This window comes from Falco naumanni, chromosome 6 (assembly GCF_017639655.2).
Source record: "Falco naumanni isolate bFalNau1 chromosome 6, bFalNau1.pat, whole genome shotgun sequence".
Classification (NCBI taxonomy): domain Eukaryota; kingdom Metazoa; phylum Chordata; class Aves; order Falconiformes; family Falconidae; genus Falco; species Falco naumanni.
In genome coordinates, this window is record NC_054059.1 from 64,222,419 (window position 1) to 64,248,830 (window position 26,412).

A 26,412-nucleotide genomic window follows, 5' to 3' on the forward strand; every position below is an offset into this window, starting at 1 on the left:
AGCCAGCCAGCTTTCCTTCTGAAGGGGATTAAACTTTGTAGGTATGTTTCTGCCCCCTTTAGGCTCAGGCTCTCCATCCCAAGCTCATCAAAGTTTTGATGTAGAGTAAACTTTCTAAAAGCTTTTATTTTTTCAGGAAAAGCTACTCCTTTCCTATAAATACACTTCCTTTACTGAATAAGGAACATAATTTCTAGTTAACTCGTTCTCTGGTACAAAGTGCAGTAAGAATCTGCCAGCTCTGCACCTGCAGGCAAGCACCCACTGCTGGCCAGGGGCAGGACACAGGCAGGAATGTTGACAGCTTAAATACTGTAAGGCAAAAAAGCGAGCACCAGGGCAGAGAGTGAAAGAACAGGCTCGAGTTCAGCAGCGTGTGTGTGGTCTGCTATCACAGGGTTATGCAGTATGCTCTGGTGAGGCCTGACGGTTGTAATTCTTGCTTTCCCCTACCTCTCAGCCAAACCTAACTCTCCGAATATGAATGCATAGGATGTACTTTATTTTTATTTTTTCATTGCAGGGATGCCAAGAAGGATATTACCGTACCAGCTCAGGAAAATGCTCTCCTTGCAACTGTAACGGTAATGCAAACAGATGCCTTGATGGATCTGGAATCTGTGTGGTAAGGAATTCCGGTCTTCTCTGCTGGTCCCTCACTGAATAACAGTATCTTTTTTGTTTTTAATGGTAACATGAACCCTTTCACCTTCTTTCACTCTTACATGAGGCTTCACCTGAAGGAAATGTTTTCCAGGCAAACCCGAGAAACCACGGTCTGACTCTGCTATTAACAATGCTTAATTTCAATACACAGCAAAAGCAGTGTCTGTACCACAGGAGCATTTTGCCGAAGAGTAATCATAAGTAGGGCCAAGATCAATACATTAATAAGATTATCCTGGCCAAATTTCATTCTCACTTAAAATAATCGCTGCAAATTCAAAACAATTCCTGCCTGCAGTATTTGTGAGAGTTAGTATGCTGAGGAAGATATTTAGTCCATCAAAAAAATGGAAAGAGTTTTGTATACCTCCAGAGAAAAAATGTATAAATTCAAACATATTTCATTCTCCCCTTTATGAATACAGTGCTGTATATCATACAAACAATTTTCAATGGTGAGTGACCCCTGTGAGTGCATACACATGTGTTTTCCATAGTAATTCTGCTGTATGGCAGCCTCCTGCTGTGAAGGAACAACATGAGGAGGTTGAAATAATACACCAAAGGAAGAGCATGTTGAAGTCCAAGGCAGTATTACAATTTCCTGTATGTTCAGTCTCACTCAGTATCAGCTCATACAGAAAGCTGTGAGTTAGCATTAGTAGCTGATCACTTGTAGCTCCAGAGAAAAATCAGTCCAGTAAAACTAATCCAAATTACTAGTGGGCAATCAGAGCTGTAATATACTAAAGAAAGAACAGAAGTTAATAATGTAAAGCATCTAAACCACATAGTAAGAGTTTAGTCTTTACAGGCTTGTAAAGGAGAAGTAGAGCTCAGAGTTCCTTGCTCTGCCATGTGTTACTTTTGACAAGTCATAAACCTTTGCCCTCAGTTTGTCTTTTCATAAAATGACTTGATAATATTTACATGCTTTGCATTGTTTCAGGCTCTATCAAGTTTTTAGTTATATAAATATAAAGAGCCATGCTCCATGGCATATTTCCTACCATTTCTATTTCTACGGGAGAAAGACAGTGCAGCTGTTCAGCCCAGGAACAATCATTATGGCTTGGCCACTGTAGTGCGCTTAAGATTAGCTGGTTTCTGTAGAATGCATATTGACTTCATGTTTTATTACATTTTTTAAAGTGGTTTTACACTGCCAGGCATTCCCAGCTATTCTCTTTCACGTGCACAAGGCTTTTGCTCATGGGATGATTGTCCCCTTGGTGTCAAGTGACAATGGTGCCAAAAGGAAACTTCTGATGGAAGACTTGGGAACAAGAGAGGGAGCCTGACAAGTGTCTGACTCTCATGACTCTGGTGACGAGAGTTTCTGGAGTAGAATATATGAAATAGGGAAGTGATTATATCCTCAGTTTAAAAATACAATAGAAGACTATTTTCCTATCTTCTACAAAAATAAGGCTAATGTCAAGGGTTTGGGCCAAAACCAAAGTTACTGTATCAGCAGGAAATTACCTGAAAGCATATATGCATTCCTGACTGGTGTTTCTCTGGGATACTAAACTCTTGGAGCTAGCCAGGTAGTAAAGAACAAACCTAAGAACTAAACCCTGGTTTACTACTTGAGTTCAAATAAGCCATTTGATGGCTTCTCTGAATGATCTAAGAAGCCATTAAGCTCAGGTAATTTACTTCTGAATAAAGAGGAACAGTGAAAAGGCTTAAGTGAAATAAGAGGGAAAGGGAGAGGGAAAGAGCAGAATGAAAAGGGGGTTTGAAGGTTTGATAGCATAAAACAGAACCCTAGATGCCCATGGGGACTGCAGTAGCAGGGCTTTATGAGGAAAAACTTCTTTACTTTGATGACAGAGCCCTCAAACAGGCTACCCAGAGAGGCTGTGGAGTCTCCTTCTCTGGAGATACTCAAAATCCACCTGGACATGTTCCTGTGCAACCTGCTTGAGGTGAATCTGCTTTAGCAGTGGGTTGGACTAGATGATCTCCAGTGGTCCCTTCCAACCCCAAACATTCTGTAATTCTGCGATTTTCCTGAGGATCTGGAAATTTCCAAGGAAGATTGGAAGACCAATGAAACTGGTAAACTGCAAAATGTGACTGAGAAATCCTGGAGAAGAAAAGCTTAGCAAAAGAAAGATGTAACTTGAATTACAGCAAGAAGAAATGTTACATGAATGAATGCAAGTAATTTGGGAGAAGGAGACTTGATGGCTGATAATGTGATTTGTATTAGAATCCATGGAGTAAGATCCTTCCATAAGGGCCATTCTGGAGAAGCACAGGAACAGATCTGGCTAAAGCCTGCTGGGGCTGGGGCTGGGGCTGAAGCTGGGGCAGAAATGAGTAGGTGCTTATATGGCTGGGAGATTCTGTGAAGAGATAGGACTACACGGTATGGAGAGCTCATGATTTTCTCGGATTTTTAGACAAATTACTCCAGTAATTCTTGCAGTAGTAACCACCAGACCTGATAGTAACACATCAAATTTTCTGTATTCAGTTACTTTTTAATAGGCTTTTAAAAAAAAAAAGAGATTCTATATTTATCCCATAGTATTATTGTTGCCATCCTCTGTTTCTATCCCTATAAACCCGCTATATCCCTGCTTATGAGACACAGCAGTCTTCTAGTTTTATCATTTATGGATTCTCCACTGGCATCACATGTTACCTTAACCATAAGTCATAGATGTTACAGGATGTCTTTAGCAGATGTTAAAAGTGTCTATATCTGCATGTTTATTCACACAATGGAATGGTTTAAACAGGGGGGGAGAGAAATCATTTTTTAAAGTTAACTCTGTTAACAATGATGGAAGATAACAGGAAAGTAATAACACTGTGTTCAGTTGGTATTTATTTTTTACAGTTTAAGTAATAACATAAGCTATAAGATCTGAATAAATGAACAAAGCAGTATGAAAATGAAAAAGTACTCTACTTCAAAAGCAATGAAATACAAGGGTCTGACTTTATACAAAGCTCCAAGACCATCATATTATGCAAATCCCCCAAATCAATTTGGCAAATGTAGTTCCCACTGCATGCAAATTAAGGAAATTTTTGTTGGCCTCTGCCCTGAATTTGAAATCAAATAAAATTAAACCCCTATTAACAATGTCTTAGGGTAAAGTACTCACATTTTTAATTTCTGCTGACATAAGTATCTGTCTTAGGGTCCTGTTTCAAAACTACTCTCAGCTTATTCAGAGTTGTAAATCAAATCCATGAGTCTTTAAAAGCTTATTGAATGACACAATCAGTGAATCAAAAATCTCAGTAGGTAACCAGACAGAAGAAATTATTGGAGACAGAGCCTTTCTTGCATAGATGTTGACATAAAACTCATGCAGAAATCAGTCATATGGTCCTGTGATTAAAACTGAAAAGCTACTCAGTCCATTTCGTTAGTATAGAAAATTACCCACGTGTTAGAAAAGCAGCTAGCACAGTGTAAGTAAGCTCCATTTATGATATAATACAAGAGAGATGTCAAAGAATGCTTCATTTCAAAGACACAATCTGGTGATGCATGTAAAACTAGCAGGGGAAGAAACATCAATTCTTTGTACTGACTTTAGACTTTAACATAACTCTCTCAATCCTAGCTATGAGTCACCTGTAGAACCCTGTAGTTTTTGATTTTGGAAACATGCATATGTGATGTTAACTGGGTGAAACTATAACAGCTGCAAGCAACAGTCTGCAGTGATGTGCATTTCTCCTGCATAAAGCCCATTGGGTTTTGCTGCTAATAAGATAAGAAGGAAATGTTTTGCCTTCTTCACCATCCCCTAAATCCTACCCTACCAGCAACCTACAGCTGAGTTATTTCTTTACAGCACCTCCATTGAGGGTTTAACATTTGAAAATTCAGACATGGGGTGAGCCTCAAATGACTTAGCAATTGAGTAGAACATTAGAGTGGGCATGATGGTCTCAACAAGTGGTATATGGAGGTGAAACAGCTTTTCTGAAGCAATGAGTTCTTGTATCATATGCAAGTAGTATAATGGGCAGGGCTTTACCATACTAAAAAGTTGGAATATACAAGGGAAGTCACTTGAGATGACTGCAATGTACTGTGGCAATGACTCCAGACAAACACACTAAAATGGATTGGAAGGTTGGGAGGAATTAAAAATTACAAAGCTGAGTATCCAGACAAAATATTTGTTGGACTGAGTGACCAGTGTCCTTTCTGAGGTTTCTACTGTTAATGGATGTTAGATCTTCATAAATGTATGAAAACACATAGACCAGAAATAAGTCTGGAGAGAGCACTATAGCAGAAGGTAAAGGGTAAATTTGTTGGTGTCTACTGAAAAATCTCTAAGTGCTTTGTTATCATCTCAGGCCCGTATATTTGATCAGTATGTAAATAAGGTATCCAAAGATTATTCATAAATAAATAAGTCTGACCTTTTTGGAAGAAGAAAGACCAAAGGATTATAACAGTGGAGAGGATAAATTCGCTGGTATCCTTTCCAGCCTTTTACGGACTTTTTTACAATAGAATGTACTGTCGTGTAAGTGATCTGTGTTTAAGTGTTTGAGTTTACAGCTGAGTGGAAAGGCTGGAATGGATTCAGCAGTTCTGCCCAAGAGGGTAATATGTTCCACATGATTGCCAATGCAGGTCTGGAGAATCGCCAGTGGATCTACAACCATCCACCAAACATGAGCAAAAAGCAGCAGGGAGCTAGCAAAACTCTCCAGCTTATTAGGTACTTCTGGCTTCATGAAGAGCCTTGCAGCTTCCAGCTCACTGTTTCTTTCTATAAAGATGAACTACCTCTATCTATAGTGACCCTGATGATACATGTTTGGAAAGGTAACCAGAACTACAACAGTCTGGTGCTGAAATGCAGCCCTTTTCCGGAGTGTTTTAGTATGCAGTAGCTGTCAAAAGCATTACTGTTAATAGACTCATTTTCTCAGATATAGGTTATTTCCCTCCCTCTTAGCTATGATTAAACTTAGTATTTGTTCTTCTAACTGGTTTACTATTGAAAACTTGCAGCAGTGACCACCAACACGTGACCACTTTGTTCCCCGTCCCCACACAGCCTGTATAAAAGGCACATAGGAAGTCACACCAAGACTGTGAGGAATGGCTGCTGTTGCTCTCACACCCTCAGCTGCATTTTCAACAGTTAGCTAAGACAAGTGATGGATTGAGAAAGTAGAGGGACAGGTGGTTTTGGCAAGACATCAGCTCCCACTTCACTCACTAATACAGGACAAGTTCAACAAACCGGAACTCTGACATAGAGGGACTACGTTGACCCAAACTGGCTCAGAAACTGAGTTTTGCTGCTGTTCTCATTATTTTAGGTTGACAGGCATCTTTACTCAAAGTTGTACAATATGTAGTGCCTCCTTTTAGTGCCTCATCTCCTTCTTCCATAAGAAATTCTGACAAGTAACACTTCATCTTATCCACAGTGGCTGGAGAAAGACAGATTGAAATCATAAACCTCTAAAAAGATGAAAAGATAAAACATGTACATGTCCTGGCTTTCAAGTCATTTTGCTGAAGTACTCTTTTTACTATTATTATCTTATGACTGAAATGAGTTCTGACGTGCTGACATGAGCAATGTTATGCAGTTCTGTAACATCAGATATGAAGGCATCTCCTAGATTTGGGGAAGGGTACATCTACATCCAGATATTATACCTCAGGTCAGCCTCCACTGCCCCAGTAATAAATGCAGACTGCACAGCAGTGTAAACCACTTGCATCTCTTTACCTATATAATTTCTTTCTCCTTGTGAATCTTTCTGCATCAACAACTTCTATAAGACTATCTCTTTGAAGAACAATAAATAAAGGGGGGAGGGGGACAGACACCAAAAAAAACTCAAACCAAAGTTTCTCCTATATTGTAGCAAGGACTGTTCTCAGCTGCAAAGTAATATTTGGAATTCCCAGCCAGGGTCTGAGGACACTTCCAGATTCCACAGATAATATTTAAGACTCTAGTATCTTGGGGGGTTTGGGGTTGTACTAACTTCACTGTAAGTAGGGATCAGTATTAATTTTTGTTTGTCCCTGGAGAGCCTTCACAGCATCCAGCATTAGGTGCCTGACACACACCACTCTGTGGCAGGTCCTGTATTTCTTTAACTTTAGAGGGTACACAGAAAACCAGTCTATCTGTTTCCTATGGAGGAGGTCCAGCCTGCCTAAACTGCACTGTGTTAGCCATTCAGTGAAATAATTTCCCTAAGATTGCCTGAACGGCATATTCAACGAAGCTGGTGCCTTTGAAGATCATTAGAAAGAGCTCTTCTTTCTTAAATTCAAGCTTCTAAATCAAGGTGGAGCCAACTCCCACCTCTCAAATTTCCAATTATATTTGTTTACAGAAAAGCATGTTTGTCTTGTTCTGGAAAACTTGTCCTAGTCCCTTGCCTGAAGAGAATCAACAAACTTTTCATTATTGTTTGCGTACATGTGCATTTATTGAGCAGAAATGCATCACATGAAGTGCTCTATGGCCTCAGAACTGCAGTTCTAGCTTTACTTTCCAAGGAAATGAGTCTAGGAGCTCAGTGTTGACAATCATTCCCAAGAAACAACCGCACAGCATCTTTTCAGGTGCTTTTCGTGTGTAAAGTATATATAGTTACAGTAAGGACCAGGCAGAAATGCTCACCTTGCTAGCTGGCACTCACTGAGGGCAGAGTAGTAGGACTAGCTAAGGCATTTTCTAACATAAGAATATACACTCCAGCCACTCTGTCATCTGAGAAGTTGCTGTTGGTGTACTGATGTATGAACGATTATATGCTGTAGCCTCATATGGAAGCTTGTAGAAGCCAAGCTGCTATTATGTATTGGATTACTTCCTCTGAAGCTGAAGTGTCCATGAGGAAGGGACAACTCTGCCTTCACTTTTGCCTTATGAAAATAAAGGTTGCGTTAACATGGGCATATGGAAAGAGTTGAGCTCAGAATTTTCACTCACTGTAATTTGAAACAGCTTACAAAAAGCAGAGTAATATAAAGCCTAGTTGCAATACTCCTAACTACATGGTTGTACCTGTTTTCATGCCCTTGGCCATGTCTCACTCTGTTCTGTACAAAGACAGGCAGCAATTTTCTGCTAAACTTCAGTGTCTGATGACCTAAGATACATATCACTGCATATTTTCTGGAGATTTTTACTTCAGTCTTCCTTGTTTTTCAAAGGAAACCAGAATAAAAAATATATCCTGAGTTTCTTTATTTGAAAAAGTAGACACCAATATCAGTAAACAAACTTCTACAATTTTTTGAGTACATTTGAATGAACCACTGAGACAGGGAAGGCCGTGAGCAATTCCACCCATAGCCCAATTTATAACATCGACCATAAATGATGCCTTTCATTCTAAAGCATGTAAGAATACTGGATCAAGAGTAGCCCTTGCAACTCTTACCACAAAGCACATATTTAAAATGCAATTTCACAAAAACTACCATAAGTGGAATTCCATTTTTTTCCCCATCATTATTTCTCCATCAAAAGTGACCTGTTTAGAAGCAAAACACTTTTCTTAACCTACCAAGCCACTGCCACCCGGCAGAGAATCACCCGTAAGCTGCAGCAAGGGTATTCTCCTTGCCTTCAGGGATGTCTCTCAGGCTAATTGCAGTCAGCAGTTTTTTTGGAGATGCAAGCTAATGGAACATAAAATATAAGGACACTTTTTTATCACTATAAAAATATTATTCTAAATACCCACAGGAGTTCTGAGTTGTTAAATAAGATAAAGGCGCTTTTACATAATCACTAACCAGAGAAAAGCTACAAAAGTGCCTCAAGCATTCATCTAACAGGGTCTTTGGGGTACAAGGGCCTTTTAACACTTCCCTTAAGCTTAGAAGAAGAAAAACACTGCAGATTCAAGAAGCAACATTTGCTGCCCTGCTGTGGTTATCACAATAGTATCTGAGCTTTGGAAACCAGTAACAGATTTATTCTGATAATACCTATGTGTTGTTTGGAGAGCCGAGGACAAGAGAGGTGAAGTGCATTGCTCAGAGCACAAACGAAGAGCGTGATGAAGGCTAGAGCTGAACGCAGCCCACAGCTGAACGCAGCCCACCCAAGGCCTCTGCCAGTGCTTCAGCTACAGGATTGCTCTTTCTCTTCAAGTACTCAGTGCTCACATTCTCATCTCTCCCTTGTGGTACATTAACATCACTTTTTCATGGAATAATGACAAATGCAAACTATTTTTAAAACTGTATTGGCCTTCCAGTGCCTTCTGGCTCACACCATGCGCCTTTGTGGTTAGGGCACTCTCGCCAGAGAGGAGTGCGAGATCTGGACATGCCCCCACTCTGCCCTCATTTGCTCTCAGTTTCTCTGCTCCCACCAAGTTTCTTTCCCCCTCCTCCTCTTTCTCATAGTCAAACCTTCTGTATTCTCTCATTTTAGAGCCTTTTAGATAAAATAACCTTCTGTTTTTCTGTATACTAAATACTCTTTTCTTTACAGCAGTGTTACTATGAAAAACTACCTTCAGCTCTACAGCTGCTGGTGTCTAATCTATTTAAAGATCCAAGAAAAAAGGAATTTACTTTTTTCCTTTCTGTATCATAGTCCACTGGCTGTAGAGTTCTCTGTCCAAATCAGAGCCTTATAGAAATAAATAATTGCTGTGCAATGAGCCCTGTATGACTATAAAACGTGCAACAAGACAACAAGCAAGAATCTAGAATCAAAAAGGGCCTGAGCTAAACTAGTGAGTCCTAACCAGATGTGCTTTCACAGGGGTGAATATGTGGTAAAATGACACTTTTTCAATGCAGACTGATGATATCTGGACACAGACTTTAAGAAAAAATAAAACATCAGCATTGCCAGGGCAAAATTCTGCCACTAAATAAAAGTTACAATGCACAGATACCAAACTCATTTAGTAATGCCTCTGCAAGTGAAACTTGACTATTCGTTTTCATTAAATGTCCTCCTTAATCGTATTGCTCTCTGCTAATTCTCTTTTCTTCAAAGAAGTCACCATGTTTGGAGTAGAAGTGAGTTTCAAATCTGTAGGGGCTGGCTCAGATGAAAAATGCTCGGTTGAGCTCACCCGCCTGGCTCGGCAGAAGAAGTTGCAGCCTCGGAGAGGCCGAGGTGCCCCTGCCCCATGCTGGGGAGCTCCCTCCCACCGCCGGTGCTCCCGACATCCCACAGCCAGTTTACCCGTTATTCCAGGGAATGCCAGCTGCAGACTGTATACCATAGACTTCTATCATGGGATTGAATGACTGCTGGAGAATGAGCTGGGGAGCCATGGTCACCCCCTGGCACCTGTGCCAACTCTGAGCACCAGAGGTCCCCTGCAGGGCCTGACCGAAGGTCTCTGCAGCCCATATTGGGGCTCTGGCGGTGGCAACAGGAGATGCTGCTTGGGGAGGGCTCCTAGCCTGACCTTTTTCTAAAGTCTCTGTTTTGTACTCCACCGTCATCCACAATTGCTGTATTAGGGCATGTTAGAGGGTACAAACCTCCTGAGTCCTTTTAGTATCCATTTATGTACCTGTTGCCCATAAGTCATTCTAGGAAACCCCTTTTTGTCCCTGTAAATACTGTCACCTCCTGGCAACAAGCTGCACAAGTTTCTTACCTTCTGTGTAAAGTCTGTGCCCCTTGTATTGCAGGATTTGGGTGAAGTATTGTCCTGCATTCCACTCATTTACCAACTTTGTAATTTTACATAACCTGAACACACAGCCCTGTCAGCCCCTCTCTCCCAGCTGAGTGAGCAACCCAAGCATTTTTGGTCTCTAAGAGACTGGTGAATACCAAACAAATACCAGAAAAGCTCGCCAAGCTGCTCATCATTTATCAGCAGTCCTGGCACACTGGAGAGGTCCCAGCAGGCTGGAGGTCAGCCAATGTGACACCCGTCTACAAGAAGGGCTGGAAGGAGGATCTGGGGAACTACAGGCCTGTCAGCCTGGCCTCGGTGCCAGGGAAGGTGATGGAGCAGGTTATCCTGAGTGCCATCACGTGGCACGTGCGGGACAGCTGGGGGGTCAGGCCCAGCCAGCCTGGGTGTAGGAAAGGCAGGTCCTGTCTGACAAACCTGATCATCTACAAAAAGATGACCTGCCGAGTGGATGAGGGAAAGGCTGTGGATGTTTTCTACCTGAACCTTAGTAAAGCCTTTGACACCATCTCCCACAGCGTTCTCCTGGAGACACTGGCTGCTCATGCTTGGACGGGTATATTCTACACTGGGTAAAAAAGCTGGCTGGATGGCTGAGCCCGAAGTGTGGTAGGAAGGCTCTGCAGAGGGATCCAGACAGGCTGGATCAATGAGCCAAGGCCAATTGGACCAAGTTCAGCAATGAGAAGCTGAGGGCTTTATGATTTTAAAGATCTTTTCCAAACTAAATGGTTCTATGATTCTACTATTCTATGATTCTAAAACTGGTCTCAGCGCCAAGGCCTAGATAATCAGAATAGTGACTTTTCCCCACTCTGAACAGTGACTTACATCCTACCCTTCGCTTCCTAGCCTTTATCAGCTTTCAGTTCATAAAAGAAACTTGATCTTCAAGTCCCCTGACAACTTAGGTGGCTTTTCTGAAATTCCAGTTATGTTATGTCCTCTGGTTCCCCTTCATACACTTGCACATTTGCACCATTACACAGCAGATTAGCAAAGCAGGTGTTCCTGAATCAGAAGATGCTTAGTCATGTACTCAGAGATCTTCTTTATTGTAGACACTGTCATCTTACCAGGGATGAAAATCTTATCCATCAGTTTGCAGTTTCCATGATCCACTGTTTGTAGGTCAGAAGAGGAAAGAATCAAGCACACTAACACAAAACCACAGCAAATATGGACTGACAGAGTAGTTTACCACATATTTCTGCCATGGAGCTGCCTCGTTGCTGCCTCAAGCCTTGCACAGCTCTTTGCATCTCCACTGTATCAGTACAAGGTGTAACTGGAGAGTTCTTATCTAGGGACACTGCAAAACTTCTTGCACAGCTGCAAAAAGTAAAGCACTTCCACACCCTGCCTGCTCTTTTAAAACAATTTGGTGAGACAGCTAGAATTTGGAGGGTTGTGGGGGTTTTATGACAACTTCTGAGTATTTTGCTAAAGTGGAAAGGGGGACAGGAGTCTGCAGGAGTCCTGCAGTGTGCAGCACTGTTCATGCACTCTGCACCAGTGACCCACCACCTCGCCGTGTGCCTAGGGGAAAACCCACATAGTCTGTGCCATCCGTTTCCATTTGTAAACCTGTTGACGCAGAAGGCTCGGACACCACTTACACGACCAATGTGATCAAGTTAGTGCCACTTTATTAAAAGACAGCAATTCATACTCTCAGCAAAAGATACACATGCTACGCAGGCTTTGTTATGTAAAAAGTGAGAGGTTAAAACTACTCGTTCACACGCTTCCACCTCCCTTATGATTGGTCCCGGTGTGGTGCCCACACACTGCTCCCCCCTTGTGCAGGCATCCTGGTTTTTCTCATCTTTCTGTCCAATTCTCTTACCTCTCTGTGAATACACAGTTTCTTTATCTCCCTTGGCCTTGCATATGTCCTTCACAACACCTGCAGCTTGTTAGGGCTGCGGCTTCTTATTACAACCAAGTTATTTGGTCTGGATTGCTCATAATATGCCCGTTTTCTTCCAGCCACTCCACATAAACCAAAGGATACAACAATGCTTACTTAAGCTTGCAGGACTTACAAATTCTATTTAGAACTGTTAACAGCAAACCTTGACTTTTTTTTTTTTGTTGTTCTTGAAAATATTACGAGGCCCAGTTTTTTACCTAGCATCATGAAATATTTTGGAACAAATATTCTGTATGAATTACTACAGCTTGATTTACTTTCAAAGCCCCAACAATATCAGCCAGTGGCCAATTTGCCTCTGCATGAGGAAGCCTATTTCCTCACAAACATTAAACTGTTAGACATGAAACTTGCTTATGACGTGAGTGACGTTTTGCATAGTTGTTCTGTATCTTACAGAAAGGCTACTTATAGAAGACTCCTGCTTCTTCCCTCCATTAAGTGAATGTCAGCCTTAGGCTGAGAACAAGGTGTAGTGATAACACATCTCTTCATGCTGTAACACTTTTCATCTCAGGAGAAAAACATCAGAGCCACTGGTGTATTAGCCACCATTTGCAGGCAGATTCCCCTGATACTCTTTTCCAGTCATCAAGTTCAAGAAGTAGCCTTGCTGAAACCAGTATCTAGGCTGAAATCTGTTGATAGTGTTTATCAGCAGATATTTTTCATTCTGTTTTGATGTCATTAAAAGGATTTTTTTTCCTGCTGGCACATGCAATTCAAAACAGGGCTGCTGGCTACACCTGAGTACTTTTGACATCCCTGATGACATGCAGTGCTGCTTCTGCTCTAGTACCTGTCAGGCAAATATGTCTGTTTTGTCCTGTATCACACCTTGCCAACACTTGCTGGCTGGCTGGCCAATGTAATCATTTATAGCATTTTTATTTGCAGCAGTGCTAGCTGGTTTGGCTGCATCTGTCAATGCCTTGAAGGGTCGGGGTCTGGCATCAGCCCCTATTCTGCTTGGCTGGGGGGTTTTCTGAATTGGGCAGCACTTCTGCTTAACTTTCACCACTCTCTCTCTTTCCACTGAAGGACTGCCAGAGAAACACAACCGGACAGCACTGCGAGCAATGTCCAGATGGCTTCATTGGTGACGTTGTCAGAGGAGTGCCCACGTTCTGCCAGCCCTGCCCCTGCCCCCTGCCAGCACTTGCCAAGTATGTAAAGAGTCTTTGTTTCTCTTTGATTTGGGCTGGCTTTGGCGCTTTCAAAGCTGGGGTCAGCATCCCTTCCTGGATGCAGGAGACAAAGGCCACTGCCCTTGCTGACCAGTGGGAAATAAAAGGACTACCAGCTGCTCACATTTATAGTCACAGGAAACAGCATTTCATTTAGAAGGTGTAAAATACCCGTAAGTGCTCATATCAATTCTTACCAAGAGGGACAGGAAAATATCTGAGGAAATTCAAGGTCACACTCTGTTATGTAGGAGAGATTATTCAGCTGTCTGGTTACTGTTAAGAATCTCTTACAGACTAATAATTCCCAAGGAAGGTGGCATCAGGAATGTATGCGGTTGAGATAGACAGAAAGATCAATTAATGACCTCTGGTGGGTAAAACTAACCACAAAAAAGCATAGCCTGGCAGTCTCCTGAGTCAACAGCAGCTGGATCAGGTTAGTACAATAACAGTTAAAAGGAAAGGGCTGGAGGACCCTGTGACAGATATGGTGCCTCTTCAGCTGATGCCCAGCTATCTTTGTGTAAGAAACTCTGAAGCTGGACAGAAAACCAAGACTAAGCCGAAGAGCTCCAGCTATTACGTTATCCGGTTTGTGCCTTCAGAAGAAACAAATAACTACAAACCTTGACCAGCTGTTAGAAACTGTTAGTAGCATGTCAGTAATGCAGCTGAAAGAAATTATCATCTTCTTCTTGCTTGAGGGCCATGTTTTGGGCAAGAGGCATCTATACAAATCCCACTATAGTGCACAGAGATGATAGTAAATACTTGTCAACGGTTGAAGCTATTTTTTAGCAAGCTACATATCCCCCTGTGTTGTTTCCCATTCTGCTTTAAGCAGGGCTTCTCAGCAAAGGGGAATTTCCTCACTGTATTTGTTTGCCGTTGCTATAGGGTTACTCATACGGCCTTAAGGTGGGATGAGTTGCATTTTGCTCAGCTGCTCAGTGGCACAGGCTCAAAATGGCAATAGAGCAAAATCACTCTGGCCAAACTCCCACAGATCACGTCTTGGCTTTTGCAGTGAGCTGCAGACATGCAAAGAGGACCGTGGGGTGGAGAACAGCTATTGCTGAAAAACTCCAGCTTTGCCTGGATTAAAGAGAAAATCCTCAAGAGACAGGGGAAGATCCTGGCTTTGCTCACATGTACAAAGGCTTAGGAGTAAGCAAACTCACAGGCAAAGCAAATCACTTCCTTCAATTTCAGTAGAGGTTGTAAGGCCAGAAATAGTGGAAATACAACAGTCAGAAGCAGTGCTTTTTCCTTAGCAAAGTGATTTTTTTTTAACCTGTTGGGCACAGAGCAGCCACTTTGGTGTAAGGAGCTGTCCTCTCAACCACAACCTGGGCTACACATGCCTGAGGCACTACCGCACAAGACCCAGTCTCTACTAAGCATGGTCAACCAAGATCTAGTCTGTCCTCCCTACAGTGCGATTTTACAGCGCATGGCTGGGTCTGCCTTCACCCAGCCCCCTTCCCTTCCCTGCAGCCCACGAGGCTCTGCAGCAGTGCCCTCCGACAGCAGGGAGCTGGCCAGCCTGCCAGCCCAGCACGGCTCAGTGTGGTGACACCAGCAGGACCCAAGCTACAGGCCATTATCTCTGCCACTGCTATGGGACATGGGCACAGAGGCCAAGAAGTGTTCCTTGCCCCAAGATACTCCTTAGCCTTTCTGCCAGGGACATAACGCCTCTCCTACTCCAGACCATTAGAGATAAGGAAGCCCTGAACCCAAAAGGACAGCAGCGTGGGAGTGGGAAGGGAGAGCAAAAGTTGCAAGAAGACTGAATGCAGACGCTTCAACATTAGCAGCAATAGAGGAGTTGGACTGGATGATCCTTGTAGGCCCCTTCCACTTCAGGATATTCTTTGTTCTGTGACATGTCACCCCTTAAAAACCCCTCAGTAAAAAGCCGCTTCAATTTTTCAGGGTTTTCCCTCAGAAAAGTCCTGAACGCAATAGTTAAAGGAATATCTGATCCCAATTTGCCTCATACACCTATTTAAATAACATGCTGAAATTGCCTGTTCAGCTTCCTGCATGAGAGAGACCTGACCACAGCAATAGCCTTCAGCTGGGGCTGGAAAAGGCAAATAATAATGACTGAGCAACATTCAGCCTTGCTTAACTGAACTCGAAGAACAACTATTCTTTCTTATTTTAAAAATTTTTTTTCCATTAATCCTACTCCATTTATATTAAGGTAAAACAGTAACTCTACCAAAAAGCAGATAAGCATTAAAAACCTTAGATAAAGAACATCCAATCAATGTTATTTCGTACTCTGTTTTACTTTGGAAATAGTTAATTCGTAACAGTTAGACAAAGTGACCAAATCTGTAAACTGACAAGACTCATCAAGTACATTTTTTTTCTTAATATTCATCTGTGTGTCTCTAGATTTCCTGACCAGACTATCTTTGTATCTGCTATCCTGGGAACTTCTGAAATAGTTTTTGGACATTACAAATGAAGTAGAATGTCATCTCTTTGGAACATAAAAAGTAGGATGGAGATTGCTTCACAGTTCGGCAGATGTTACTTCTTTTCAAACCTGAGGGAATTTATATGAACTCTTTTCTCCCTAAAAGATCACAAAAAAGCAAAAAACTTCAGGAAAGCTTCAGTCTTGTTTCATAGCTTAAACCTACAATGTGTTTTTTTCTACTATGTGAAGGAATTAGCCTCTGTAAAAGAAAAGTAAGGCTGCCAAACTCTTATGATTTTCTCAATATGTTCTCATAAAAGCTTCACAGAAGCTAATTTGTGAATTCTGTGAGAACAATCCCATTTTATGTTCTCTCTGGTTATATGAAATGTTTTGAGACAGCCGAGATCCAGACAGATTTGTTTGACCCCGATTGTCCAACCAGCTCAGAAATGCTGGTGGGAACTGAAATTATGCAGGAATTATTGTCGCCTTTCAATGCTGTTCATTCCTGGAACAAGCAGTGTGAGGATCACGCTCTTTCCCATCACTACAAATCTTTTATCTTATGTGGAAGGGATGCAACCTGGCCAGAGTTGTCCAGCACTGTAGGACTCAGGACCTGCGTTTTTAACAACCATGGGCCTGCAGCTGGCAACTGCTGCCACTCTGGTCGCATTCCAGTACTGGCAGGAATTTACTTACACATATTGCAAACTAATTGGAAACATCTTTAGGACTATCTTTTTTCTGCAAATATATTTAATACATGTCCATCACTGTGTTTGCAGCGTATACAACTTTTACTTTCCACATCTGGCTGCTGCTGTTCCTTGGGTCTCATATTTAGTTAAACACTTGTTAAATCCTGAAAACGTCAGAAAGCAAAGGAATCCGTGATTTAGAATCACAGCAGTGAAAATTACAGCCCAAGTCATTACTGCAATCAGTACCACTACCTGGCACGTTGGTCTCAGAAGAGGCCTCAGACTCTTTCCAGCTTACTCAGAGAGATGGTAGAGCAGCCTTGGTTACTGTAAATGAGGATGGCATCACTGAAGTAGTTTTCACCGCTCGTTACTTCCAGATTGGATTTGAGGAAAACTGTAGGATTTGTATAGGAAACTGCTGCACCCATTCCAGAATCTCAGTTCCTGAAGTGTTCCACTGCACTTAATAAGCAATATTTTACCCTGTAGAATATGAGACAGGAAGCAATTAGGTTCACATGACACACATTTATCCTAGGTCCCTTATCTCAAATGTGTGTATCAAAACTTGCAGGCATGTCTGATCTACGCTACAAGACAAGAACTTATATATATCTGTATTTATGTAGCTCCATAGTGCTATATACTAATTAGTGTTTTCTAAACTAATTAAAAAGACTGAACAAGGGGTATAATGTGAATAATATAGAGAGCTTAAGCATACCTATTCAGCGATCAGTAACCAAGAGCCAGAGCTCACACTGACAGCAAACGTCCATAATGTAATAAAGAAATACTCCCAAGCATTTGCCATTGCCTGCTATTCTAACTATTCATTCTAATGACATTACAGCTTTGCAGTCTCCTGTTACAGAAAAAGTGGAAGCGTGCGCTGTGTCTGTAAGGAAAACTATGCAGGACCCAACTGTGAAAGGTAAGAAACTAGTAAGATGACTTAGTGGTCAACAATACTGAAGTCCAGAAGTCTTTCAGGGAATCTTCCCATATGGGGGAGAAATCTTGTGCATGTGTTTTCATCAGGTTGAATCATGTCTGTTGAAGGATCCCATTCAGTTCCTATTCAAAACCATAAGAACTTGCTAAAACAGACATTTACATCTGATGTATTTTGATCAGCTCTTGCACTTTGTGTACCTTCATGTGGTGATCTTCCTAAAAGGAACACAATTTACAAAACAAAATACAAAATACAAATCAGAAACAAGAGCTGAAGTGAAAAATAACCACCACATAGATGCCTCTTGCAATTCATCACTCTAAAATATATGGCAGGCTTCTACCAAATATATTTTTTCAAAAGCAAAGAAAATCCATTATCTAATCAAATCCTTAATAAGCAGACACAGCTTTTTTAGTTAAATGTCAAATGTACTTCACAGACATAATTCAATAAAGTCAAGCAAACAACCATAGGTCAATGTAGCTTTTCAACTTTTCCTTAAGCCCATAATAAATTTCCAGTAAATATCCTCTAAATAACTATGTACATGAATAAATGGAGCTATACTGCAGAAATACAACTTGCTCTCTTGTCTTGGTTGCTATAAACACAGATGGATGATGTTTCAGTGAATGTCAGAGGCCTGATGATCATTCAGAAATTCTCCTTGAGCAGCCAGTAAACTAAAACAGCTCCTACACAAAGACTGAGGTGTATAGGATGGCTCAGACACTAACTTCCTGAACACCTCATTTTCTTTTTCCTTAAAGCCCCTGAAGTATTTAAGACTTCAGTCCACTGCCATTAATGGGCAAGTCTTGAATTCAAATGATACTTATGGTAACCATCAGAGAAGGGAGACAGGGGATGCTTAAGATACAAAGAGAAATCAATATGACAAAGGTGAGATGAAAAAAAAGTGTGAAGGCTTTTGCCCTTACAGATGATGCAAAAAAATCAGCATATTACCTCTGCATCACTAACATGGTGACAGCAATATGAAAGCCCTTTAGACAGATGGCACAAAAATTTAAAAAAAAACCACCCTCGTTTCCAGGCCTATGGCTGTATTCTTTTGTTCTTCCAAAATGTCAGATTAATAGACAAAGTATAATGCAGACAATTAAAAGGTCAGTGAGGTTTCTTAATGATTATTAAAATGTCAACCTAGACTACAAGCAATTCAAATCCTACAAAATGAGCAGCAGATGCATAGTAACAGCAGAAAATAGCATCAGCTTTGCCCTCTAATAGCCACTACCCAGAATGACACGCTGCATCTATCTCAAGGAAGGCGAAGCTGTGTAGATGGGTTAGAAAAAGTTACAGAAAGAAATCGGCCTGTCATGGTCACTGTGTTAAGTCCTTGACTAACTGCTGGGTAAGTGGCAAGCAGTGACAAATGGGAATTTCCTTCTGGTGGGCTCCTGGTCCTACTCCCATTTGTGTCAGAAATGACGAAAAGCATTTCAAAGACTAATAAGAAATGCATTGCTTGTCCCTGTCCACTTGCTAAAAAGCACGTCCCTGCCTCACATACACTGCTGCTGGGCACTGCCACCACTCCCTGCTCCCACTGGCAGCTACCATGCCATCAACATGCTGGCAGGAGAACTGGGGGATGCTAGTAAACTAGTAAAACTGAGTCAGATTGTCCCTGCCTCCCCCTGCAGCCCAAATAGCAGCTCATGTCCCCAGGGAGAGGAGGGCGGCATCCCGCTCACTGCTTTCCCTCCCAGCTCTCTGCAGTGGCTGGTGATGGGTGACACAGGGCAGCAGGCTGCAGGACACCACAGGCAGCACACGGGATCTCCAGAGCAGCGGACCGGGAAGCAATCTGCTCCATTTCCTCTGGCATTTGTGTAGGAGGCTTGCTTGTGCTGCTCCAGGGGCTTGGCACGAACCTCTCCAGTTTATGTTTGCCAGCAAATGGTGTTGTGAAATCATGGAGGCCTTTGCTAGGAACTGAGAAAAAAAGCTTCCCAGTTCAAAATTTAGGAACGAATCATTTTGCTCCTGGACTTCAGCAATAAGGCATTAAGATGGTAGCGGATGAAATCCAGGTTTTATTAATGCCCAAATGTTAAAAAAGACAACTGAACAAATGATACTTTAGTGTCCAAACTGAACGGATGAAAAAGGTTCTTTTGGCATTGCCAGGGAAGAGGAAGTTAACTTCTAACTCACCAATAATTACAGGAAGCAAATATGGCTGCAAAATGAAACAAAGATAACTTGGCAGCTTTATTACGGGAGAGGAAATATTCTTTGTTAGCAACAAAGAGCTATTTAGTGATAAAACAGAGGAAAAGACATTTACTGCAGGCCTCCACTTTTTCAGGCCATAAAGTGCAGAGATGGAGCAGTATGTTTCTGTCCAGCAGCCTCTGTTCTTCTCAGGTGCTACCAACTATTCAAAAGAGGCCAAGAGCAGTTCAGCCCTAAGAGACACATTGAGTGGCAAAGGGAAAGTGAAGGTGACACATTTATTTTCAGCTCTAAAAGTTTCTATTTGTTTTAGACAGCTACTCTAGATGAGGAAATAACTAGTGAAACTGAGTCAGATGGTTATAAAAAGCAGCACTTACAAAATATATCTGTGAGAATGTGAGGAACGGTCCACCACATTTCTGGCAAATGAACTGCATGGTGTATATCAGAAAAAAAAAAAAAAATTACCTTGTCCTGATGAGAGGGCAGATGTTGCAGGCCTGATGGGATAGCACGTAGCCTTTCATAGAAGCTGTCTGAAAGCCAGAGCTGGGTAGCAGTAAGCAAAATGCTGGTCTGGCCTCAGCACTGCTCAGTGGCTTCTGTGACTTGGTGGCCAAATTAGACAGATGACCATTTGGAAAATACCTAACTACAGAAAATTGAAAAGAAACTCTACAAGATTTTGAGAGTTCACAGTAAATCAAATGGTTCTACAGATAATTATTTACTTTTAGAAAACACAAAGGGTGTTTTTTTTTCTTGCTCAAACTTCATAAACATATTGAAATTCTGAAATTGGGGAAAGTACTGCAATCTCACATTGGCTGAAATATTACAAAATTATCGCATGACTTTTGGCATGACTGAATAGTAACATTACCCATCACTGTGTGCTCTAAATCCCACAGGAATGCGGAGCAACTCCACCAAAGTCAGTTAAATGACACTCCGTGCTAATGCCACATTCACAGTTCTTCTAGGGGTGCACAGAACTCCCAGTCATGCTTTTATTCTTCACATCTGGGTCACTCAAAAGATAAGATCTGCATCAAAGATTCTGGCAATGCTGCAAAGAAACAGTCTTTGTCACTGGCAAAAGCAGTATTCGAGGCAGCCAAGTGGTTTAAATTAAGATGCTAAAAAATTTATTTGTTTTACTGTGGGGGTTCAGGACTAGAACATGAACAAAGCAGCACTGAGGAAATTACTTTATTTAAAAAAACAACAACAACAACAACAAAAAAAAAAAAAACAGTAAAAGTAGGAACAGACCAAAACCGGAAGCTCTTATCAGATCTCCCACATTTTCATTGTTCAGACATAACAGAACCTGGATTTTACTGTGTTCAGAATTTGGGAGACACAGACCTTGGCTCAGGTCCCTAGCCAGAATCTGGGAAAATTTAACTAAACTGCTTGAGAGCTCATCCTCCCTGCCTACAAACAGCAGAACAAACAGCATCTTTAAACAGGAATTTATGGATGGCAGAAAAGACAAGAACAACAGGGTGATAAAAAGGATGAAATAACACTACTCCTTACCTAAATCTCTGCAACAACTATTTATCCTCTGACTTCTTCACTCAGCAATTGCTACAACAGATAGTTATTTCCCTTTCTGCAGTAATTTTACCCACTTTGGGGGTATGAGTCCCTGATTTCTGTGGCTGGATCTTGGACCCTCCTGCCACCTTGCAGTGACACCATGAATGGTATGGGTTGCCCTTGTCCTGCCAGATGACCCCTCCAGTCCACCAGCCACTGCTCCATGCTGCCCCCAACCACACTGCTCCAGCCACCAGCTCCTCCAGCGAAGCCCTTGCCTGAGGATTTATTCAGCTGCTGTGAGCTGCTCCATGCCCACATCAGTGCTGACCCTGTTCACATCACTGGTTTTTTGCAGAAATTTCTCTAGCTTGTAGGATTAAGCACACACCCTACTACCAGCTGAAACTCCTTTAACTGAGACCCTCTCCTTTTCTTTCCAAATGATGACACCAAATCTATTACCTGTACACCCAGGAATTTTATGTATCGCTGGTTTGTCTACACTTTCAAAAAAACACTACAGTTTCAACATCTCTTCTATTTTAAGATAGAGCAAGTTTTCAACTGAAATGCTTCCCAAACATGACAAGACAGGAAAACAATTTGGACCCATTTCAGGCATTCCCTGTGGGGCTTGTTACCCACCCCTTTCTCTCTCTCTGCAAACCAACAGAGCAATCCTCCCCTCCCAGGCTGGTGGCCACTCTCAGCCTGTTGCCCTCAGCCAGCAGGTTGACATTGAATTAATCCAAAAAAATTAAGGCTGGTTCAGTGCCTGTTCTGTTTTGTAAAAAAAACCAGAAACCATCCCAGTGTCTCACTACAGAAGTATTTTTACAGACCTTTTCTGGTCAGTACATTATTATACGCATTATAATGGAAATAAGGTCTAAACTTCCTCTGAATTTCAGCATCATGAAATGCAGTCTCTTGCCACAGTTTCCTATAGAACACAATATAGTTGGTAAGATCCAAAGCTGAAAGAGATGAAAATAAACACTAGAGCTGCGTCTCTGCCAAGGTCATTCTGTCACAGATTTTAAAACAATGGAGAACAGATCATTTTACTGCTAAAGACACACTGGGGGAAAAAATAATGTAGACTGGTGTGATAGAGATACCAGAAGTGTTCAAGAAGGGAAAAACATATAACTGTACAGATTGAGATCAGAGCATGAAACACCCTCTGCAGGAATACAACTTCTAATTTGCCTTCTGTCCTCTAGTAACTGCAAACCGTCATCAATTCCTGGTGACATAAATAAGGTCAGAGAGAAAACGGTACCGCAGATGGGAATGTCATTGCCCATCATCACTGGGCTTGCTCTTCCTTTCAGGTGTGCCCCTGGTTACTATGGGAACCCGTTGCTAATTGGAAATACTTGTAAAAAATGCGACTGCAGTGGCAACTCAGACCCAAACCTGATTTTTGAAGACTGTGATGAAGTGACCGGCCAGTGCCGCAACTGCCTGCGCAACACCACTGGGTTCAAGTGTGAACGATGCGCTCCAGGTTACTACGGGGATGCCAGATTCGCTAAAAACTGTACAGGTATTGTCTATCGTTTAGTAATGCAGCACAGCATGGTCTGTGGATGACCTCCCAGAGATCAGAGATGTCTGAATCAGGCACCCGACACCTACAGCCCTGGGAGGCAGGGGCTGCTCCCAGCTGCCTACCTGGTGGATAATTTGGATGCCTGTTCAGTTGAATCATCCCAGGCACCAGCATTCTTTCCATTGCCCATGAGGAATTCTCAGACCCCAGACTCCAACATCTCAAATGCCTGTGCAGGGTGAATGTAGGCACTGCATCTCATTTTAAACAAGAGTCTCCAAGCTTTCTTTGGGCAGAAACTTCACCTTAGTTCACACCACATGCTGCCCAACATTAGCACTCAGACTGATGGCACTTAAAGACCTGAAAGTATTTTTTATGGGAACAGGATCATCCTTCCTGTCCTGACCCAATCCCAGCTGAGTTTCTGCTAGTTTTCACACTGGTAATGTATTCTGCATTTCCCGTGTGCCTGTGTAATCTTGCTGGTTACTGTATTTCCACACCAGAGATAACTGTACTTCCAGGATCTGGTCACGTGCTAGCCAGAGGATCTTACCAAAACATGCCTACACAGAGGGGTCACAGAGGTCTACATCCTCTAACATAATTATTCTTCTAATTTACATGGAGTTCAAACCAAATAGGACTTTGGCCTCATGCACTTTGTCCTTGCTTTGGCTCTGGGAGTCAAGATTACATCCTCTTTCAAAGCACTGAGGAACACGTACTGCTAAAGGCAAAATGCAAGTGCTCAGAGCAAGGACCTTGAGGCTCCTTCACAACCTCTTTGCCTGGGTCCTTCCCTCAAGGACCAGAACACAAATGGGGGAGGTGGATCACTCCTAGCTTTCAGGCTGACTCGAAGGCAAGACACAGCCAAAGCACGCACCCAACTCAGACCTCTGAAGTGCTCTGGGATCTCAAGGCACAAAGCTTACAGGCCTCGGGGCCTTAGCAATGTCTTGATCATAGAATCATAGAATCATGGATCCATTTAGGTTGGAAAAAACCTTTAAAATTATCAAGCCAACCACTAACCCAGGACTGCCAATTCCATCACTAAACCATGTTCCTAAGCACCACAACTGCACATTTTTTAAACACTCCTAGGGATGGTGATTCCATCACTTCCCTGAGCAGCCTGTTCCAATGCCTGACCACCCTTTCAAAGGTGAAGACATTTTTCCTAATATCCAACCTAAACCTCCTCTGGTGCAATTGTGGCTGTTTCCTCTTGTCCTATCACTTGTTTTCTGGGAGAAAAGACCTACCCCCACCTGCCTACAACATCCTTTCAGGTAGCTGTAGAGAGCAATAAGATCCCCTGCGAGTCTCCTCCAGACTAAAAAAACACAGTTTCTTCAGCCGCTCCTCATAATACTTGTGCTCTAGACCCTTCACCACATTCTTTGGACATGCTCCAGCACCTCAATTTCTTTCCTAAGTGAGAGGCCAAAAACTGAACACAACATTCAAGGTGCGGTCTCACCAGTGCCAAGTACTGGGAGACAATCACTTCCCTAGTCCCACTGGTCGCACTGTATCTAATACCAGCCAGGATGATGTTGGCCTCCTTGGCCACCTGGGCACACCGCTAGTTCATGTTCATCCAGCTGTCAACCAGCACGCCAGGTCCTTTTCCACTGGGCAGCTTGCTATTCACTGCACACTTGGACTTTGCTTTTTACTAGCTTACTATAAAGTGCTAAAGTGTGTTCTGGGACCTGCAGAATGGAGGTTGTGAGGATGCTCTGCACTCAAGTGCCCTTTGTGCTGCTGTCTTCATTTGTACGGGACCACATGTGATGCTCCTAGTAGTCCCTTCTGGGTTTATGTTCTGGTAACAGCTAGAAGTCGAGTGTCCATCTCCAGCTTGTAATTCACATCACTAAGTCAAGTGTTTAAATTTCATTGACATTGAACACGGAGAGATGGTGCTCACACACAGTAATCACAAAAACCAATCCCAGGTATCCAAACCAACCAAAAAGACATCATCTGTAGGGAACAGCGTGCCCCAAAACGCACCTGCTGCCTGCATTTAGGCACCCAAGATATGCCTGAAATTCAACATCTCTGTGATTCTGAGGTTGCAAAAGCAAACCTTGTTTATGCATTTCACTGCCTAACCCAGTTCACCAGAGATGATCTAAGGATAATTCTCACATAAGGAATGTCAGGATCTGGTTTGTGGCTCCCGCATGCCACAAGGCAGAAGAAACGTACCCAGCACTTCAACTCAGCAAACCGCAGCAATTGTGCCCCAGGTGTGAGCAAAAGCAGAGCTTCAAATTCCTAAGAGTAGCTTTGCCAAAAGTTTGAAGATCACAGAGCACTCCAAGTGTCTAAGATTATGCAAGACATAATTTTGGAAGACATCTCTGAACACAGAGTTTCTAAACTGAAGTTAAGTCAAACTTTCATCACCTCAGTATAGTTTTGGTTAGCACCCTTAAGAAGTTGTAGGAAGCAGAGTGCCAGAATGCCTCGGTATTATTTACATTTCTGAGGTACAGTTTAAGTGGGATTTCATGGTGCACAGGACTTCTCTATACAGGTTTTTCATGCAGACTATAAATCAACTTGGTCAATTCTCATAATTAGCAAATTTCCTTGTAGTGCTTGATCTTTGCTAAAAATAAAAAGTGCCTGTGCACTTGAATATGTTGTGAGAGGCACAGCTTTCCCTATTGAGGAATGAATTTGATCTTGTAGTTGACTCTAGCAAACCCTGATTTTCAAGTATTATGCTTCAGAGAATTAATTACACACTTCTTTTTTCATCTTTGTTTTTGCTGAACACCACAATACACTGTACTTGACAGTACTGCATAGATTGCATGCACTACTCAATACATCCATGTTATCCAAAATAAACAGGTAGTTTACAAGGCAAGCTTATACTTTGGCATTTTGGAGCAATTAGAAACTCTTATTTAGAAAAATATTGATTCAGAAATAAGACAGATACCTTCTTTAAAATACAAAAATACAGAAAAGAAACTAGAGAGTCTGCATATATGGATTCCACAGAACACCTCAAAGGGTATATAGAACAAAAAAATACAAGTGAACTAAATGAGCAAACAGCCCTATCCAGCTAAGATCACCTTCTTTACCTTTCGATCAAAAGACAAAATCTGTGTAGCTGTGGACAGTAGTTTTCAAGTCCTTTTAAATAATTTTTTTAACCAGATGTCCTTTAGCCACACACACTTCAAAGCTTTCCACAGATGTCCCTCAGAAATAAAGGTAAATTTAGAAGCTTACTCTACCAAAGCCACAGTAGCACTGCAAGTCTTAATTCCTCTACTAAAGATGTGGTATCTCCCAAACAAGTAGATGCAAAATTGTCAGGACTGCTTTTAAAATTAATTTACTGCAAGATTTGTGTAGCAAATTAAGAATTATACATTTAAATAAGACACAATTTTATTTTCTTGAGAGCTGATCTCATCCAAATTTTAATCTTGTAACTGTAATCTTGCCACCTGGGGTTAGCCTATGTCCTGTGATGTAGGTAAAGAGA

General features: G+C 42.0%; 1 protein-coding gene across 1 annotated transcript in view; it reads left to right on the forward strand.

Moving 5' to 3' along the window:
• LAMA4 (laminin subunit alpha 4) overlaps window positions 1-26,412 on the forward strand; it is a 107,232-nt gene that overhangs the window by 22,539 nt on the left and 58,281 nt on the right. Inside the window, exons 3-6 of the mRNA XM_040598932.1 lie at window positions 524-625; window positions 13,304-13,428; window positions 17,453-17,533; window positions 22,660-22,874. Coding sequence (XP_040454866.1) covers window positions 524-625; window positions 13,304-13,428; window positions 17,453-17,533; window positions 22,660-22,874 — 523 coding nt within the window. The remainder of the gene's footprint in view (window positions 1-523; window positions 626-13,303; window positions 13,429-17,452; window positions 17,534-22,659; window positions 22,875-26,412) is intronic.